The 16,663-nt window shown below is 35.6% G+C and overlaps 1 protein-coding gene across 5 annotated transcripts in view; it reads left to right on the top strand.

Annotated features, from left to right (window-relative positions):
- Positions 1 to 3,829: 3,829 nt before the first annotated feature.
- LOC110109488 (xylose isomerase) overlaps positions 3,830 to 16,663 on the top strand; it is a 16,289-nt gene continuing 3,455 nt past the window's right edge. The window contains exons 1-13 of one of the 5 annotated variants that reach the window (XM_020840579.2): positions 3,830 to 3,985; positions 5,505 to 5,583; positions 5,704 to 5,799; positions 6,018 to 6,092; positions 6,187 to 6,316; positions 6,386 to 6,477; positions 8,315 to 8,368; positions 8,444 to 8,520; positions 8,605 to 8,659; positions 8,736 to 8,837; positions 8,983 to 9,034; positions 13,600 to 13,645; positions 13,723 to 13,778. In XM_020840579.2, coding sequence (XP_020696238.1) covers positions 5,512 to 5,583; positions 5,704 to 5,799; positions 6,018 to 6,092; positions 6,187 to 6,316; positions 6,386 to 6,477; positions 8,315 to 8,368; positions 8,444 to 8,520; positions 8,605 to 8,659; positions 8,736 to 8,837; positions 8,983 to 9,034; positions 13,600 to 13,645; positions 13,723 to 13,778 — 907 coding nt within the window. In that variant the 5' untranslated portion in view covers positions 3,830 to 3,985; positions 5,505 to 5,511. Of the gene's footprint in view, positions 4,043 to 4,174; positions 4,696 to 5,502; positions 5,584 to 5,688; positions 5,800 to 6,017; positions 6,093 to 6,186; positions 6,317 to 6,385; positions 6,478 to 8,314; positions 8,369 to 8,443; positions 8,521 to 8,604; positions 8,660 to 8,735; positions 8,838 to 8,982; positions 9,035 to 13,599; positions 13,646 to 13,722; positions 13,779 to 16,663 lie in introns of those variants that run through there. The other 4 variants (XM_020840575.2, XM_028701176.1, XM_028701177.1 and 1 more) reach the window with 4 other exon arrangements.

Genomic DNA, 16,663 nt, shown 5'->3' with positions numbered 1-16,663 from the left:
TTGACCCGAAAATCGAATATTGACCCGATTTTGACCCGAAAATTAGAAATTTTAGGTCAACTTCGGATCATTCGTGTCTGGTCGGGTTGACCTGACCCGTTTTTAAAAACGGGTCGGGTTCGGGTTGACCCGAACAGTCCCTGGTCAGTTCCGGGTTCGACCCGAATCCGACCCGCTGACCCGAATTGACACCCCTAAATAGAAGAATCCTAATTAGTGAACATATGCGATTAGTATAAGCAGATATACTAACACAACAATATGAGATGTAGGCAAAGCTTAGGCCATCTAGGAAACAACATCGAAAGAATTTAGGAGCCTCAGTCTGAGGAGAGTGAAGAGATTGAAGACAATTAGGTGCACTGCATGTATTGTAATATGTGATGAACTTAATCTTGAATTTGACAAAGAAATTTAGAGAATTTTACAATCTAATGTTTATTAGTAAAATTTTCTTTAATGGATGTTTTTTTTCATTGTTAGCTTAGAATATTAGTTTTGAATTATATTAGTTTGTATAATGTGTTGGAATGATCAACCGTGAATTCCAATTGGTTTCCATGCAAATAGAATGTTATGAGTTTTTTTAGTATCTGTCATAAATTTCGCCAATCCAGAATATTTTGATCGAATTTTGTTCATCTGTTTAATTTTTAAGGTTCAATCTTCTGTCAAAAATTCGTCAGAAATTTTTTGCTGGTAAATATTTTTCTATTTAACCAGAAAAAATTTTTGTCCGAAATGAACCCTTCTAATAGAAAATGATACATTTTAAACGGAAAAGTCTGCCAAAAAAAACGGTCATTTTTATTGTAGTGGTTATGTCCGGCTCTGATGATAGGGACGCTAAATTCTAACTTATTTGTAAGTCGTTCTTCATATACAACTAAAATATTATATAAATTATAAAAAATTAATAGGATGAAAAAAATAAAAAACTAAAATATTTTGTATTTTATGTTAATCTAATTAAATATAAGCCAAGTTCGTAGTTATGCAACTAATTAAAATACGTATATAAAAACAAAATTAAAGAACACCCCAAAGAAATTAAATAGGCACAAAAAATGGATGGCTGTGATGGGAAAGTGGTTGATGCGATAAAATGTCAGTTTTATGAATTTAAAAATTTAATTGGCCGAGTTTATAATAGAGGTGCCAATAAATAACCTGATCTGATAATTCCTTATTAGATTTAATTATAAAAATATTTTATTCAAATGAGAAAAAGTAAATAAATAAATTAATAGAATTATAGTTAATATCTGAAAAAATGAATGTTAAAAAATAAAAATATATATGATACATCATCCAAAAATTATCTTGATCGGGCACGAATCTCAAAGCAAAATCATGTTGGAAACTTTCGAAATTAAAATCAGGAGCATCTCAACTCCGATTTCAGCAAACTTACAGTCGAACTGAGCGTCTCGGAAATACGAACCCAACGACACCAAATTCGACCCAATCCAAGCCCAAATGGGTCTAAATCAAGGACCCGAAGCACTGTTGAAAGGTTCAAACCACAATTTGGATTACCAAACGGTTTCCAAACATAACAAGCTTATACTTGAATCGAGTGGATCGACGAGACGAATCCAACGAGCCCAAGATCACTGAATTCCAACATCATTAAGGTCTTCAAATGTCTAAAGAACGGTGCATGATCAAGGGATTCAACATCGGCCGTTCATCCGACCACTCCCCATTTACCCTTGATATCTCACATATTTACGTGCCATGCAACTCCATAAATCTATAAATAGATCTCCCTCTCCTCTTGAGAGAGGACCCCCCTAAGCCTAAGGAAACAAGAGAGAGATCGAAGATCGCTCTTGCTCCCTTGCTTCCTCGACCACCACCGCCGGACTTCTGTCGGACCACCAATTGAGGCCCTCACCTCTGCCGAACCACCACTTGAGGCTCTCACCTTCGTCGGACCACCACTTGATACCCTCACCTCCGCCGGACCACCTCCTAACGTCGTTGCTCCGCCAGACCACCACTTAAGGCCCTCACCTTTGCTGGACCACCACCTGAGGCCCGGACTTCGCCGTACCACCACTTGAGGCCCTCACCTCCGCCGGGCCACCGCCTGACGCCGTTGCTTTACCACTTGAGGCCCTCACCTCCACCGGACCACTGCCTAACGCCGTTGCTCCACCAGACCACCACTTGAGGCTCTCACCTCCGTCGAACCACCGTCTGATATCGTTGCTCCACCGAAACACCACTTAAGGCTCAGACTTCCGCCAAGCCGTCACTTGAGGCCTTGTGCTCCACCAGGACACCACTTGAGTTCCGACTTCTGTCAGACCACCGCTTGAGGCTCGAAGTTTTGTCGAACACCCGCTTGAGGCCATGTGCTCCACCAGAATATCATATGAGGCCCGGACTTCCGCCGGACCGTTACTTTAGGCCTTGAGATCCACCAGGCCACCACTCGATTCCTAGAGTTCTTCCAAAACACTGCAACCTCTATCAACAGACAAAGATCTTTCAGACCCCAGTCTCCTGCCAACTGTGGTCCTTCAGATCTTCGTCGCCTACTATGGCCCTTCCGACCTTCATCACCAGACAATGATCTTTCAGACCCCGGTCTCCTGTCAACTACGCTCTTTCAGACCCAGGTCTCCTGCCAACTACGGTCTTCCAGACTCCTATCTCCTGCCGACTACGATCCTTCCGACCTCCATCACCAGACAACGGTCTTTTAGACCCCGATCTTCTGTCGACTACGGTCCTCACGTCCTCTGTCGTCTACTACTGTCCTTCCGACCTACATTGCCATATAATGGTCTTCCTGACCCCAATCTCCTACCAACTACGGTCTTTCGGACCCTCGTATTGTGCCAACTATGGCCTTTCCAACCAAACAAACATGTATATTATTGTAACTCTCACTATGTAATGCGCTCTATATGATGTACATTTGTACCATCAAGCCAAGGCCTTCTCCCAAGGAAGGGCCTCATTTGTAATCGACTGCAAATACTAGTGAATTCATTCAAACTGGGCCAGTCCCCGTGGTTTTCCCCCTTTTTCAGGGGTTTCCACGTAAAAACTACGGTGTCTCTTATGAACGCTATATTCTCTCATTTATCTGATTGTGTGCTGGATCTTCGTACAATGCTAAGACGTTAAACTATATATTTTCTCTACCGCCGCGAATACTCCAGGACGCAACAATATATATTAGAATAAAGCGCATTAAGATTTTTCTTAAAATTCTTCAATTTATATTAAAATTAGTGCATTTCTAAATATTATTTATATAATTAATCTAAAAATAAATTTTGAAATATTTAAAATTTATTTTATTATATTTTATCATTTAAATATCATATATATTTTTTCAAAAACAAAAGCATAAATTTACATTCAGATAAACATAAAAATCTCAAAATAGTCCTAGATTATTCATGCATGGCCAGTTTAATTTCAAAGTATCACTTTGCCTTGATTTAATCTCTCGATTATACAAAATTTATCAAATATAATTCTTCAAATCATAATTGTGATATAAAATCGGTTTCATTTTAGTTTCTAGATTTTACAAAATTGATCTCAATTTAGCCTTAAAGTTATCATTTTGAATCAATTTTTTATAATAAAAAAAATTAAATTGAAGCAATATGATCGCACATAAATAGTTCCAAATTATTTTGAAATTTGACCTTAAAAGATAAATATGGATGTTGCAACGGTCTAAAAACCAGAACTACCTAAGCATATCCACAATTTGATCCGCTGAAAAGATTGATCTAATCCAATTTTTACAGTGTACCACAACAGGCCAGAAAAAGACAATGCAATAAATAGCTCAAAAGAGTATTTTGGGACTGCCGTCCTAAACACGAAGATCTTTTGGTGTGATAAATAGTTTAATGGAAGAAACAAGATAACGACGAAGAGGAAGGTGTGGGATCAATCGACAGTTGGGAAAGTCTCGGAGTTTTTATAGAGAAGAAACGCCGCTGGAGCAGTCAGTTCATCGTCCCTCTCTCTTTGTCGCTTTCTTTTGCTGCTTATATCTCTTCATTTGGTAAAAAGATTCACTTCTTTATTAGATTTTCTTTCTGTTTATTTTGAAAAAGTTTGATTATATTTGTTTAGCTAGCAAAGTTTTTTTTTTTTTGAAGAGCGTTCTTCTCGTTTGGATTCTAATTTGTGCCTCTTTTGATCAGTGATTTTTTTTCGTAGAATCTTTAAACTTGTCTGATTTAAAAAAATGCTTTGGGTTTTCGATGCATTTTTGAAAACCTCATCATTTTGTTGATGATTCATGATCAGCAATACTTCCATCATTTGTTTTGTTTACAGAAAAAAAAAAGCGAAGTAGCAAGTTGATTTCCGCTCTTATTTATGTGAAGTAGGTGTGAGGAAACACTCGTCTCTGTCCCTTCCGCTCCTACCCGAAACCCTCAGCGAAAAATAGAAGTGAGGAAGTCGCGAACGAAGAAGGAGGTCAAAAAGATCATTATATTAATTAAATTATCCAACAATAACTTAGAGGAGTCCAGGTTTACCTTTCCTCGTTTGGCTTCGTTCCTTCGCATGGGTGTAGAGTTTTGCACGAGTTCTTCTTGGTCGCTGTCGACTTTGCTACTTCGACGACGTTCCCTTCCTGTTGGAGCGGAAGTTACGACATTTTTTTTTGATCGGAAGCAACAACGGAGCTCGCTTGCTGTGAAGGTAACTTTCTCCCTTTCGCGCGCTTCTTCGGACAAATCCCGTAAATCCGCCGAACCAAAGGATTTCGTAAATCCGGGATTTACTACGAAAAGAGGAAATTTTCCGTCAACCGCGGCTTTGATTTACCGTGAGATTTGGTTTTGCGTTTTTGGCCGTTTGGCTGGACTTAGCTCAAATCAACTTCAAATCCGACCTAAATCCTGCATCTGTTTGGTAGAATCTAGGATTTCATTTAAGTAGTATTTTGTAAATCCTCCAAATCCGGATTTACGAAATCTTGGGGGTTAAATCCTAAAAATTGTTTGGTAACATTCATGATAAATCCAGTTTAATCTTGTGTGACCATTTGGGTATACAAGTCAGGATTTAAGGCAATTAAAAGATTTAACATTCGGACTTCCTCTCGCGCAAATAAGTAGTTAAATCCGCCAAATCGGTGGATTTGCGAAAACCGGGATTTACCGCAAAAGGTGGTCTTTTTCTGTCAACTGCGGATTCCATTTACCGTGAGATTTGGATTTGCATTTTAGGCCGTTTGGCTGGATTTCGCCCGAATCCGGCCTAAATCCGCATACCAAACAGCCCCTAAATCTTACTTGCTGCCAACTTCTTCAATTCACCAAACTTAGTAAATTCAGGATTTGGACCAAAACAGAGGTAAATGGAATTTAGAAATATGTAGGATTTATTTTGGCTTTTTCGATAGTTTGGCATTATTTACAGTAAATACTGCATAAAGCCGACTACCAAACAGCCCTTCTGATTAAAGTTCAAAATTTTCATTATTGTTCTAACATGTATGATTTCAGGGCTTGCATGATCAAAGAAATGAAGCTTAGGGGGTTCCTTCCAGTGCTATTGAGCTTGAACTTGGTCATATTGACTGTTGTAAGCTATCTTGATGTTCCATTTTGTTTGCATTTGTGGTTCTCTTCTTAAGGATTAATGAGATTTACTTTTTGTCATGAATTGTTTCGAATTTCATGATTACAGATTGCTTTGTCACAGACATGCCCAGCTGATATCAATGCCAAGTGCGGTGATGATTCTTCAGATGGATGGGAAGGGGAGTTCTTTCCTGGAATTTCCAAAATCAAATATGAGGTAATTATCTTATTCGAACCATATATTGATTTTTAGTTTTGTAATGAAATTACTCTTTTTTTTGGATGATTTCTTCCTTGTTTGGTTTTGTCTCTACATGGAACTGCTTTCTTTGTTAAGATGATTCCTTCTATTTGTTTAGCTTTTTTTTTTTTCTTCTCTGAAGTAAATCATGTAAAGAGCATGCTCTAACCTTTTCATTCTAAATTTTTTTTCAGGGTCCTAATAGCAAGAACCCACTTTCATATAAGTGGTATAATGCTGATGAGGAGATTCTTGGAAAGAAAATGAAGGTTGGTTTATTTGAAACCGCCAATATGGCTAGAGTCTATTGGTATTATTTATCTTATTTTAATGTTTGCTACTATGGCCTTTTGATTACTTCAGGATTGGCTGAGATTTAGCGTTGCTTTCTGGCATACATTCCGTGGAACTGGAGCTGATCCTTTTGGTTCTCCGACAAAAACATGGCCATGGGAAGATGGCACAAATTCAGTAGCAATGGCCAAAAGAAGAAGTAAGGGAAACAAACTTATCTTTTACTTTTGTTGAAATACTAGAACTCATCTCTTTTATGTCTTTATAGTGAAAGCAAACTTCGAGTTCATTAACAAGTTAGGAGTTGAAAGATGGTGTTTTCATGACAGAGACATTGCACCTGATGGAAAAACACTTGCGGTATGTACCTTTTACAATTCTCATTATGATTTTTTAATTTGTTTCTATAAAGAATGAAACCTCATAATATGTACTAAAGCTTTGAAGAAAATGTTTGTGCAATTTACGTTGATATACAAGTGGCATGACAATGACAATAATATAGGGCTAGTCCTGATTAGTTGACATTGTAGTAGAGCAAGGTTTATAATTGCGTAATTAAGCCTCGAGGGGGTTTTTGTCCGTGAGGCGAGGCGTAAGCAGAATTGCGTAAATGAAAAATTAAGGGTTTTAGCAAGAAAATAATAGCAATAAAATCAGGAAAATAATAGCAATAAAGTAAGAAAGTAGATGCAATCATGCAATAAAATCATGTCTCAAAGTACAAAATCACAAAATATTAGTTCAACAAAACTCTCAAAGTACAAAAAAACATATAAAATGCAATCATATCCCATCACTAAATGGGTCTTTAAGTGAATCTTCTTCTCCAATTGTATCTATGAATGCCATGTCATCATCATCTTCAATATGACTCACTTTTCTCTTCCCTGTTCAATAAGAGAAAAGATCATTAGCATGTTAATTGCTCACTTGATATAAATATACTGCGATAGCATATAAGAAGTTGTGGAAGGTGCTTTCAACCCTCTTCCATACAATCATACAGACCGCAACATACTGAAGTAGGCAGGCGATGTAGCAACATTAAATGGTATTGCATTCTAAAAAAAAAAACCTCCAAATGTCCATGCAAACCTGTCGCCGCTCATCTCGAGTACCAGCTGCAGGCATCATCTCTGCTTCTCCTCTATTCGCTCCTAGATTAGTCATATATTGATCCATAGGACCCCGTGCACCTCTATTATGTATAGTGGAGGAAGAGCCCTTTCTACTCTCGCTCCCAAAATAAGCACCATGTCCGACCCTTTCATCAAATTGCTCATGTTGTAAGTGTTTTGTAGTGGTAGTTTTCTTCATGTAAGCACTTATTTCCTCCTTCACATTGTCCGACACTTTTGCACATGGTGCTACGTTCTTGTGAGAGCATGATAACTGCTCCTTCATGCGGGTTACTCCTCCCTTCACCACTTTGTCACAAAAATTGCATTTTAAATAGACATACGTTTTCTTGCCCCCTCCTACATCAACTTGCACGCTATATTTCCAAGAAGGGTCACGTCGCAATGACGTATTCACCTTTTCTTTACATCTAACCAACCCTAAACTTAAAAAAATACCTAAAATCCAATGTGGAGTACTCCTAGAGGGCAACCGGAAGTTTCAACTTCGCCGGAGAGAGGCGGCGCCGGCGGGAGAAGCGGCGGGAAGGAAGCCGACGGCGTGCGGGACCTCTGTTTCGAGAAACGGAGCATGCGGGAGGGGGAAAATTCGGGTTTGCTGATGCCATTCGGGTATAAGGAGAGAAAAAGATTCAATTTAAGTGAGTGGGCCCTAAACCATTGAGACGTACGCCTCACTAGGAATTGAGCAATTGCGCCTCTGAGGCGTGCCTCAGTCCCAGTGAGGCGTACGCCTCTTACAGAGGTGGAATTGCGTAGGTTTCAAGGCGCTTTTGGGAGGAATTGCGCAGAGGCGCGCCTCTAATTGCGCAATTTTAAACAGAATAGTAGAGTGTTAGTTGTTGGGTTTAGTAATTGTGTTAGTGGTTTTAGATATGAAGTTGCTGAACATTTTTGGGCCTTAGTAGCAACTACAAATGTAAGGTTATTCTATTCTATTGAGTCTACCTAGTCTTGATCAAACCTTGTTAATCTGCTTTGTTCATGCTCTTGTTTAATTAGGATTACTATCTTAGATATGCATTTTTTAACAATACATTTTTTTTATTTACTAGGAAACTAATGAAAATTTAGATGAAGTAATTGCTGTTGCAAAGCAACTTCAAGAGGTATTGCATTTTCCCTTATCATTTTAATTTCAGAACTTGAACATTTTTTTAATGCCTGACTTTGTTATGCCGCAGGGCACTAATATCAGGCCATTATGGGGCACAGCCCAACTTTTCATGCATCCTCGTTACTTGCACGGTGCTGCCACTAGGTCTGGCTTTCTCCTAATTTTTCATATGGTCAATCTTATGTCTTGTGCACGAACATTTTTTAACTATTTCCTTTAATTTTGCAGCTCTGAGGTTGGAGTTTATGCTTATGCTGCAGCTCAAGTCAAGAAAGCTATGGAGGTGGATCTTTTCGTTAATCAAATATGTATATTTTACCTTGCATTCATATACAGCTGAACGCACATTTTTTCTGTAGGTCACCCATTATCTTGGAGGAGAAAACTATGTTTTCTGGGGCGGTCGAGAAGGGTACCAAACTCTCTTGAATACTGATATGAAAAGAGAACTTGATCACCTGGTATGAGCTTCATCTTTTAGTTCAGGGCTATATTGTGATATATGGCCATTGTTGTAACTTCTATTTATATTTTCAAAACTTCTAAATTTTGAATGAATGCCAGATTTTTGTTTATTGACAAACATCTTATGGTGTTTCTCTACAGGCAAAGTTTCTCCAAGCCGCTGTTGACTGGAAGAAGAAGATTGGGTTTACTGGTGCATTTTTTAAACTCTATTTTATTGTGAAGTTGAAGCATCATATTTATATTTTAGACCCCACGTAGTGGGATAAATACTTGATTTTGTTGTTGTTGATAAAGCGCCGTACTTATAACTGAAGTTCTTTAATTTTGCAAAGTGCAAGTGAACTACTAGTGTGATAGTGGTGGTTTAGAACAGAATACTAGAAGTATGTGATATGCTTGATTAAGCTCATAAATAATGTTGATTCACTATCTTATGCATAACTAATTAACTTTGATTTGAGCCTATAGTCAAATTGATCTTGTTTATGTGATATGCTTGATCCAAAAACTTCGTATATAGGGGGCCTAATTTATTTTTTTAAAAATCCCCCTCAACTTACCAAATAACTTGTTTAGAAGGTAAAGTGAAAGGATGATAACAATAAATTGCCTTAGCAGTAAACGAATGCCACAAAAGCAGTTGATCCAAGTGAAAAAAGTAGTCCTTATTTCAGCAAGGGGAAGACAAAATAATACATAAACCTATGATATCATCACAAGTGCATTGATACCTCACAGGATCGATCAAGAATGCAGTGGATTGAATTATTGTAAGTTTATAACCGCACACCATTAAAAAATGCAATGGATTGAATCATTTAGACAAAAAAAAAAATAAAAACTTAGAGCAGAAACATATATCTCACGCCTCAAGGAAGAAAAACAAATCTGCACAAATTACCTTTCAGGATCGGTTCGATGCCTTGAGCAGAGCAGATGAACGACAAAGGAGGCATCGGAACTTCCTCACAGATCCTCACACAAGGAGTTGTCGCCTCATCGGTTGAGCAAGGATGGCAAATTGCGCGTGCAGAGCAATCGCAAGCGAAAAAGAAACTTATGTTTTCTTCTTCCCCTTGCTAAAATAAGAACCTGCAGCCAGTAGTGAGAGTTTCCAATTTTCGGAGGTCGGGCACGTGCCCCCTAGGCATCCCCCACAACAATCCGCCCCTAATTAGTCCACCACCCCCAAATTTTCAACTTTTCGAAGCTGCAACCTCTCCAACCCTTAATTTCATGTTTCATTTATAATAAATGATTAACTTCAATAAGATGAATAACAACAACAACAAGCCTTTATCCCACTACATGGGTTCAGCTATGTGAATCTTTTTCTTCATTATGTCGTATTAAGAGTCAAATTTTCATTTAAATCTAATAAAAAAATATTATTAATACTTTCTAATGGCGGCCTTCCGAAGACCTGATTAGGAAAGTAAATGTATTAGATTTGATTTATGTTAAGAAAGATAGAGGTAGACCTAAAAAGCCTTGGTTGGAAAACATTAGAAATGGTATTTCTTTATTAGATTTAGATGAAAATTTGATTCCTAACATGACACAATGTAGAAAAATGATTCATGTAGCCGACCCCACATAGTGGGATAAAGGCTTGTTGTTGTTTTTGTTGTTGTATTAATAATTTCTAACCAAATCTTTTTAGGTCTACCTTTACTTTTCTTAATATAGGCCAGATCTAATACATCTATTCTCCTAATCTGGTCATCAGAAGATCAATATTTTATCTGAGCAAACTATCTAAAGTGACTCTCTCTAATCTTATCTTCCATTGGAGCTACTCCAATATTTTCACGTAAATACTCATTTCAAATTCTATCTCTAGTGTAAAGCCATTCATCGAGCATCCTCATCTTTGCAACGCTTAATTTTATGCTTTTCTTGTAATAGCCAACATGCTACTCCAAAAGCATTAGAAGTCTCACCATAATCTTATAAACTATTCCATTAAGTTTGAGGGGTACTTTTCTATCACAAAAGATGCATGATAAATATTCTCTTCTAAGAAAAATACTTTGAAAAGTTTATCGAAACATATTATCCACCTATGTTGAATATCTTCTTCTAAAAAAAACACTTTTGATTTTCATCTTTAATGCGCTTCACTTGAAGCAAATTGTTTACTTCTATCTCTTTGCTTGACTAACTTATGCATGCATCTTTTGCCATCTTTTATATCTAATTTATTATATTCATTATTAAAATCTAAATTATTTGTATCACATATTGCATTCTTACAATCACTATGTTCTCTATATCTTTCTCAAAATTTTAAGCTTTTATATTTAAATAAATTTTTATAACAAAACTAATTATTTATCTTTTCTTGCACATTTTGATTCTACCACGAACTATTTTTACTATTAGAAGCTTTTCTTTTGATTCTCCAAGCATATAATTTGAATTTGTTAATAAAAAATTTATAAGGCATCATCAATTTTTTTTTGGCAACATCAAATTTGAGCAGAAAATCTACTCAATTTTGTTTCTTGATGATTAGAATTTCATTTTGTCACTTTTGTTGGATTTGATACTATATGATTTTATATTTAGATTGCTAATATTGATGCATTGCTGGTTTCAATTGCTTCCATATCACCAGCTTCTTGGGTTGTCCTTGGCCCTGAGCCATAGGCCTATAGTCGTCAAAGAATATTAGACCTTGCTCAATGTCCTCCTCCCATGGCAAAGCTAAGCACAAGAATAATTGATCTTGTGTCAATCTCCTAAAATTGGTTTGTTTTGTATTTTAAAAGTTATGATTGCGTTTTGTAAATATGGCCTCAAGGGTTCGTGTTTTAAAAATAGATTTCTTTTATTAAAGGTTTTGAAGGCATTTTGCAAACATGAAATAAAAAATCTTTGCAATATTTGTGATCAAACATTTTTTTATTTCAAACTTAATTTTGGCAAAAGTTAAAATTAGTAAGTCTAATTTTTTTACCATTGTCCAGTAATCAGCAAGAGGCATAAGTCCTATCAACTTCTATCATGGGTACACTAATGATAGAACATGAAACACGACTTTCTATTATGGGTACGCTAATGATAGAACATGAAACATGACTTACGACCCTACTCTATAGGTAGGCCGACGTGTTCGAGAATGTGAGTTCAATATGTCAATAATCTTATTTTTAAAAAGATGGTTAACATGATTTCAAAATAAATTGTGTCCATTTTAGGATAGTTATACGCTTCTCGAGACGAGTAAAAAATGAATTATCCCTTTTTCAATCCGTGCAGCATTTTTGGACTTTTTATTCGAGCATTTAGCATGTTTGTCAGAGCCTATGCAGACTAAATTGATTTCAGTGATTCTATATATCGGGCATGCCTTTTGATGCATTTGCATTTGATGCATTTGCATTTTGCATAGAGCACTTACACATTTCATGATGTATTTGCTCACTTTAAATGCACTATAACCCCCATTTCGTTTCAACGATCTTTAAGAATATATGCAACCTCATTTACATCATCATCATCGCAGCCTCAAGACTTGAGCTATAGCTTTGTTGCACAACCGTCTCCTTCAAAACTTCTCTTACAATGCATCCAGATCCTTCAAGTCCTACAACGTTAACTTGCCTGTGTCATTGTTGCCGTTGCCTTCAAACATATGAATTAGTAAACTTTTTCAAAACCAAGGTCAAACCTCGCTTACATTATAGCCATCATTTCGTTAAAACCTGCATTGAAATATCATTTGCATTTTAGCTATCACCTCCATACCTGTGCACAACTATCCCTGAATTGTAACTATGCCCTACAAGACCCACATTATAATCTGTTTTGTGTCACAATTATTGTCACATCAGGACCTGTACTAAAGCCTCGCATGTGTTGTGATCCCCCTCCATGACATTAATCATGGTAGTGCTTTCTCACAGTCTACACCGCAACCGCCCTAGTGAGAACTATGTTATAGCCAATTTTAGCAAATCTAAATCATAGTCATCCAACCAGGATTGCATAACGACCACCTCTAATCACATAATAGCCCTTGCCATCGCATAGATCTACAATATTTACAATTGATGCACATTGGGACCAACCTTAGTACCCTCAGTTTTATATTCTCCAACGGCTCAAGAGATATATGTCTTACTCTCTTTTATACTTGACTAGTTGTGTTTGCTGTCATAACTAAGGTGATTGGAGTATAATATATCTCTACTTAGACTTCTAGAATGCAACATTCTCTTTTATATTTGACTACTTGTGTCTGCTGTGACAACTAAGGTGATTGGAGTCTATGATCTCTCTATCAAGTTAGACTTCTTGCATGCAACATGACCTATCAAAAAAAAAAAAAAAAATCTTCAATGGTGCTGAAATATAAAACTTCAGATATTCAACATATTTTTGGTTAACGTTAAATACGCACATTATATATGAATAAAAATTCTAAAAGCACGAAATTGACTGCAAGAAGCATCATTGTGAAGCTTGCTTAACAAGGTGTCCAAATCCACAAGGTTGGTCCTTTAAATTTCAAACCTATGCAAGTACTTAGGCAATTCATTAGATGACAATAAAAAAGGGTTGTTATCATCAATAACTCACTTAGGCTCATTGGCCTTACAATTTATTGATCATGTATTCATTAATGTTAATCTTCCCTTTTTTTACTACTTGTAGCAGAGTTGATGAAATTCTCCACATCAAAGTTTAACTTTAGCTCTTGTAATTTTATGATGTTTATGACGATGACTTGGATTTGTCATTATACAGGCACTCTGTTGATAGAACCAAAGCCCCAAGAACCTACCAAACACCAGTATGCAGACAGCTAAAGCCTTTAGGACTTGGACTCAACTTTTGGCATCTTACTTATGTTACTTTTTTTTTTGCTAGGTATGATTGGGATGCTGCTACCACATATGCTTTTTTACAGAAGTATGGCCTTGAAGGTAATTTTCTTAATGGGTCTTTGCTTTGTTTATGGTTACACTCAAAATGAATCGTGTACTATGTTTATCTAATGAGGTTCTCATTTTTCACTGATGTAAATTGTTATGGGCTTATTTGGTTGATTTTGATAGTACTCAGATTGATCATTTTCTTATAAGAAAAATAGATCTTTTAGATTGCAAAATTTGTTATAAAGTTATTTCGAGTGAAAATTTATGAACCTAATATTATTTTTTAGTTTTGGACTTTAAGATGGAAGGACGGAATATGAAAAAATAAAGTAAAATATTATTCTAGGACTAGATGGGGCATTTAAAGAACATAAACAAAAAATATTTTTGAGAGTAAGATTTAAGAGATGGAAAAAAGTAGCTATTGATATGAGAATGTTGTAAATGATGTGCTTGGAGTATCAAAAAGAAAAACCCCTGATAGTAAAAATAGTTGGTGGTCAAATCAAAATGTGCAAAAAAAGATAAAAAAAATAAGTAACTTTATTATACAAATTGGTTTGGATGTGAAGGCTTGAAAAATTGAGAAATATATAAAAGGGCTTATAAAGAATCTAAGAAAGCAATATGCAATGCTAAAAATTTAATTTTTAATAATTTATATAATAGATTAGATACTAAAGTAGGTGAAAGATGTAATATAAGCTAGCCAAACAAAGAAATATGAAAATTAAGAATTTAATTCAAGTGAAGTGCATTAAGGATGAAGATCAAAAAGTGCTTTTATTAGAAGATGATATTCAACAAGAAAATGAAGTGCGGAAAAATGATTGTACTTGGTGATATTCCAATATAGGTGTGGAATCGCTTAGGAGATGAATGCATTTCTTGACTTACAAAATTTTCAATATTATTTTGAAGACTAAAAAGATGTTAGATGAGTGGAGAAGTATGTTGATTCTTATTTTTAAGAATAAAAGTGATCTACAATAGTGTACAAATTATAGAGGAATTAAGTTAATGTTTCATACTTTAAAACTATGGGAGAGAGTTATTGAGTATAGGTTATGACGTCGGGTAGGTCTACTATGGAAGCTATACATTTATTGAGGGGTTTGATGGAGAATTATAGAGAGAATAAAGAGGATCTACATATGATATTTATTGATTTAGAGAAAAGATATGATAAAGTTCTAAAAGAAGTGTTCTAGAGAATTCTAGTAAAGAAAGGAGTTAATAATGCTTATATTCAAGTCATTAAAGATATGCATGTTGAAACTGTTACTTTTGTTTAAACACAATGTGATTTGACCAAGGATTTTCCTATTTTAATTGGATTACATCAATGGTCAACGTTAAACCCATATCTTTTTTGCTTTAGTCATAGATATTGTTACTAGACATTTACCAGAGAATGGTCCTTGGTGTATGCTTTTTGCTGATGATATCCTTATTATTGATAAGACTAGAGACAGAGTTGAAAGAAAACTTGAATTATGGAGGTCAACCTTAGAGTCTAAATGTTTTCGTTTGAGTAGATTTAAAATAGAATACATAGTGTAATTTTTGTAGTAATAGATCTATTGGGGGGATTGTTACTTTGGGTGATTAAGCCATTAATAAGAGTACACGTTTTAGATATCTTGGGTCTATTGTTCAAAGTGATGGTAAAATAGATGGGGGTATTATTAACTGAATTCAAGTTGAATGGTTGAAGTGGAGGAATGCATCGAGCCTTTTGTGTGATAGAAAAGTACCCCTCGAAATTACATGAAAATTCTATAAGATGATGGTGAGACCTGCAATGCTTTATGGCATAGAATGTTGGCCATTAAAAGAGAAGCATAAAGATAAGTTAAGTGTTGCATAGATGAGGATGCTCATGTGTATGAGTGGCTTTATTCTTAGAGACAAAATGTGAAACTGGTATGTATGTGAAAGCGTCGGAGTATCTCCGTAGATAATATTAGATAGAGTCTCCTTAGATGATTTAGGTACATAAAACGTCGGACTTCTAATGAGCCGATTAGGAGAGTAGATATATTGTATTTGACCTATGTTAAGAAAGTTAAGGGTAGATCTAAAAAGACTTGGCTAGAAAATATCAGAAATGTATCCTTTTTTTATTAAATTAAGATGAGCTTAATAGGGCACAATAGAGAAAAAATATTTATATAGCCAACCCCACGTAGTGGGATAAAGGCTCAATATTGATGTTGTTGTTGTTGTTGTGTTTAGATAGAAAAGATGTGTTCTAGAATATGACTTATTTTGTGAGTTGAAATAAAATCAACATTTTTGAGAGATTTAAAAGATGCTTAGAGTTTAAAACCCATGTTGATTTGTAAGTACATCATATTGCAGAATCAAGGAAATTTATTGTTTTTCAAAACATGTTTTCTCACTTAAAGCAACCAAATGAGCTCTCTTAGTAGAAATCACATAAACATTCATAATTTATTCCAAGTATAATTTATGATATTGCACAACTTGTATAAGGCTTGAAATATTAGTTCCAGTGCCTGTATTTCCTGACAAGGCCTATGTTGTTGGAATAAAACGCCCTTGAGTAGAAATCATGTAAAAAAAAAAGGGCGTTTTATAGCTTCATGCATTGTTAACCTAGTACATTTTTATCTTTTTTGTTGTGTGATATACTCTGAAAGAAACTTCTCATGTCTTTACTTATTTCATGTGTAAGAATTTATTCAGGCCTTTCTCATATCATGTTTAAGTCGGTCTAGATATTAAAATCTGGTTGTAATTAAGTGTTATTTTCTTGGAAATCAATAGGCATATATTTGTAGGGAGCGTTGCATTGTTTAGTATGTATTTCTTTTTAAACACTGAGAAATTTATTTTAGGTATATTGAACTTCAAAATATGCGAACTGTGTGATTTTTGTTCTTATGACGTTCTTACCTCTCTCTCTC

Source organism: Dendrobium catenatum, unplaced genomic scaffold (assembly GCF_001605985.2).
Source record: "Dendrobium catenatum unplaced genomic scaffold, ASM160598v2 fragScaff_scaffold_1644, whole genome shotgun sequence".
NCBI classification, from domain to species: domain Eukaryota; kingdom Viridiplantae; phylum Streptophyta; class Magnoliopsida; order Asparagales; family Orchidaceae; genus Dendrobium; species Dendrobium catenatum.
The sequence above is the reverse complement of the archived record's forward strand: the minus strand, read 5'-3'. Positions and strand labels throughout refer to the sequence as shown.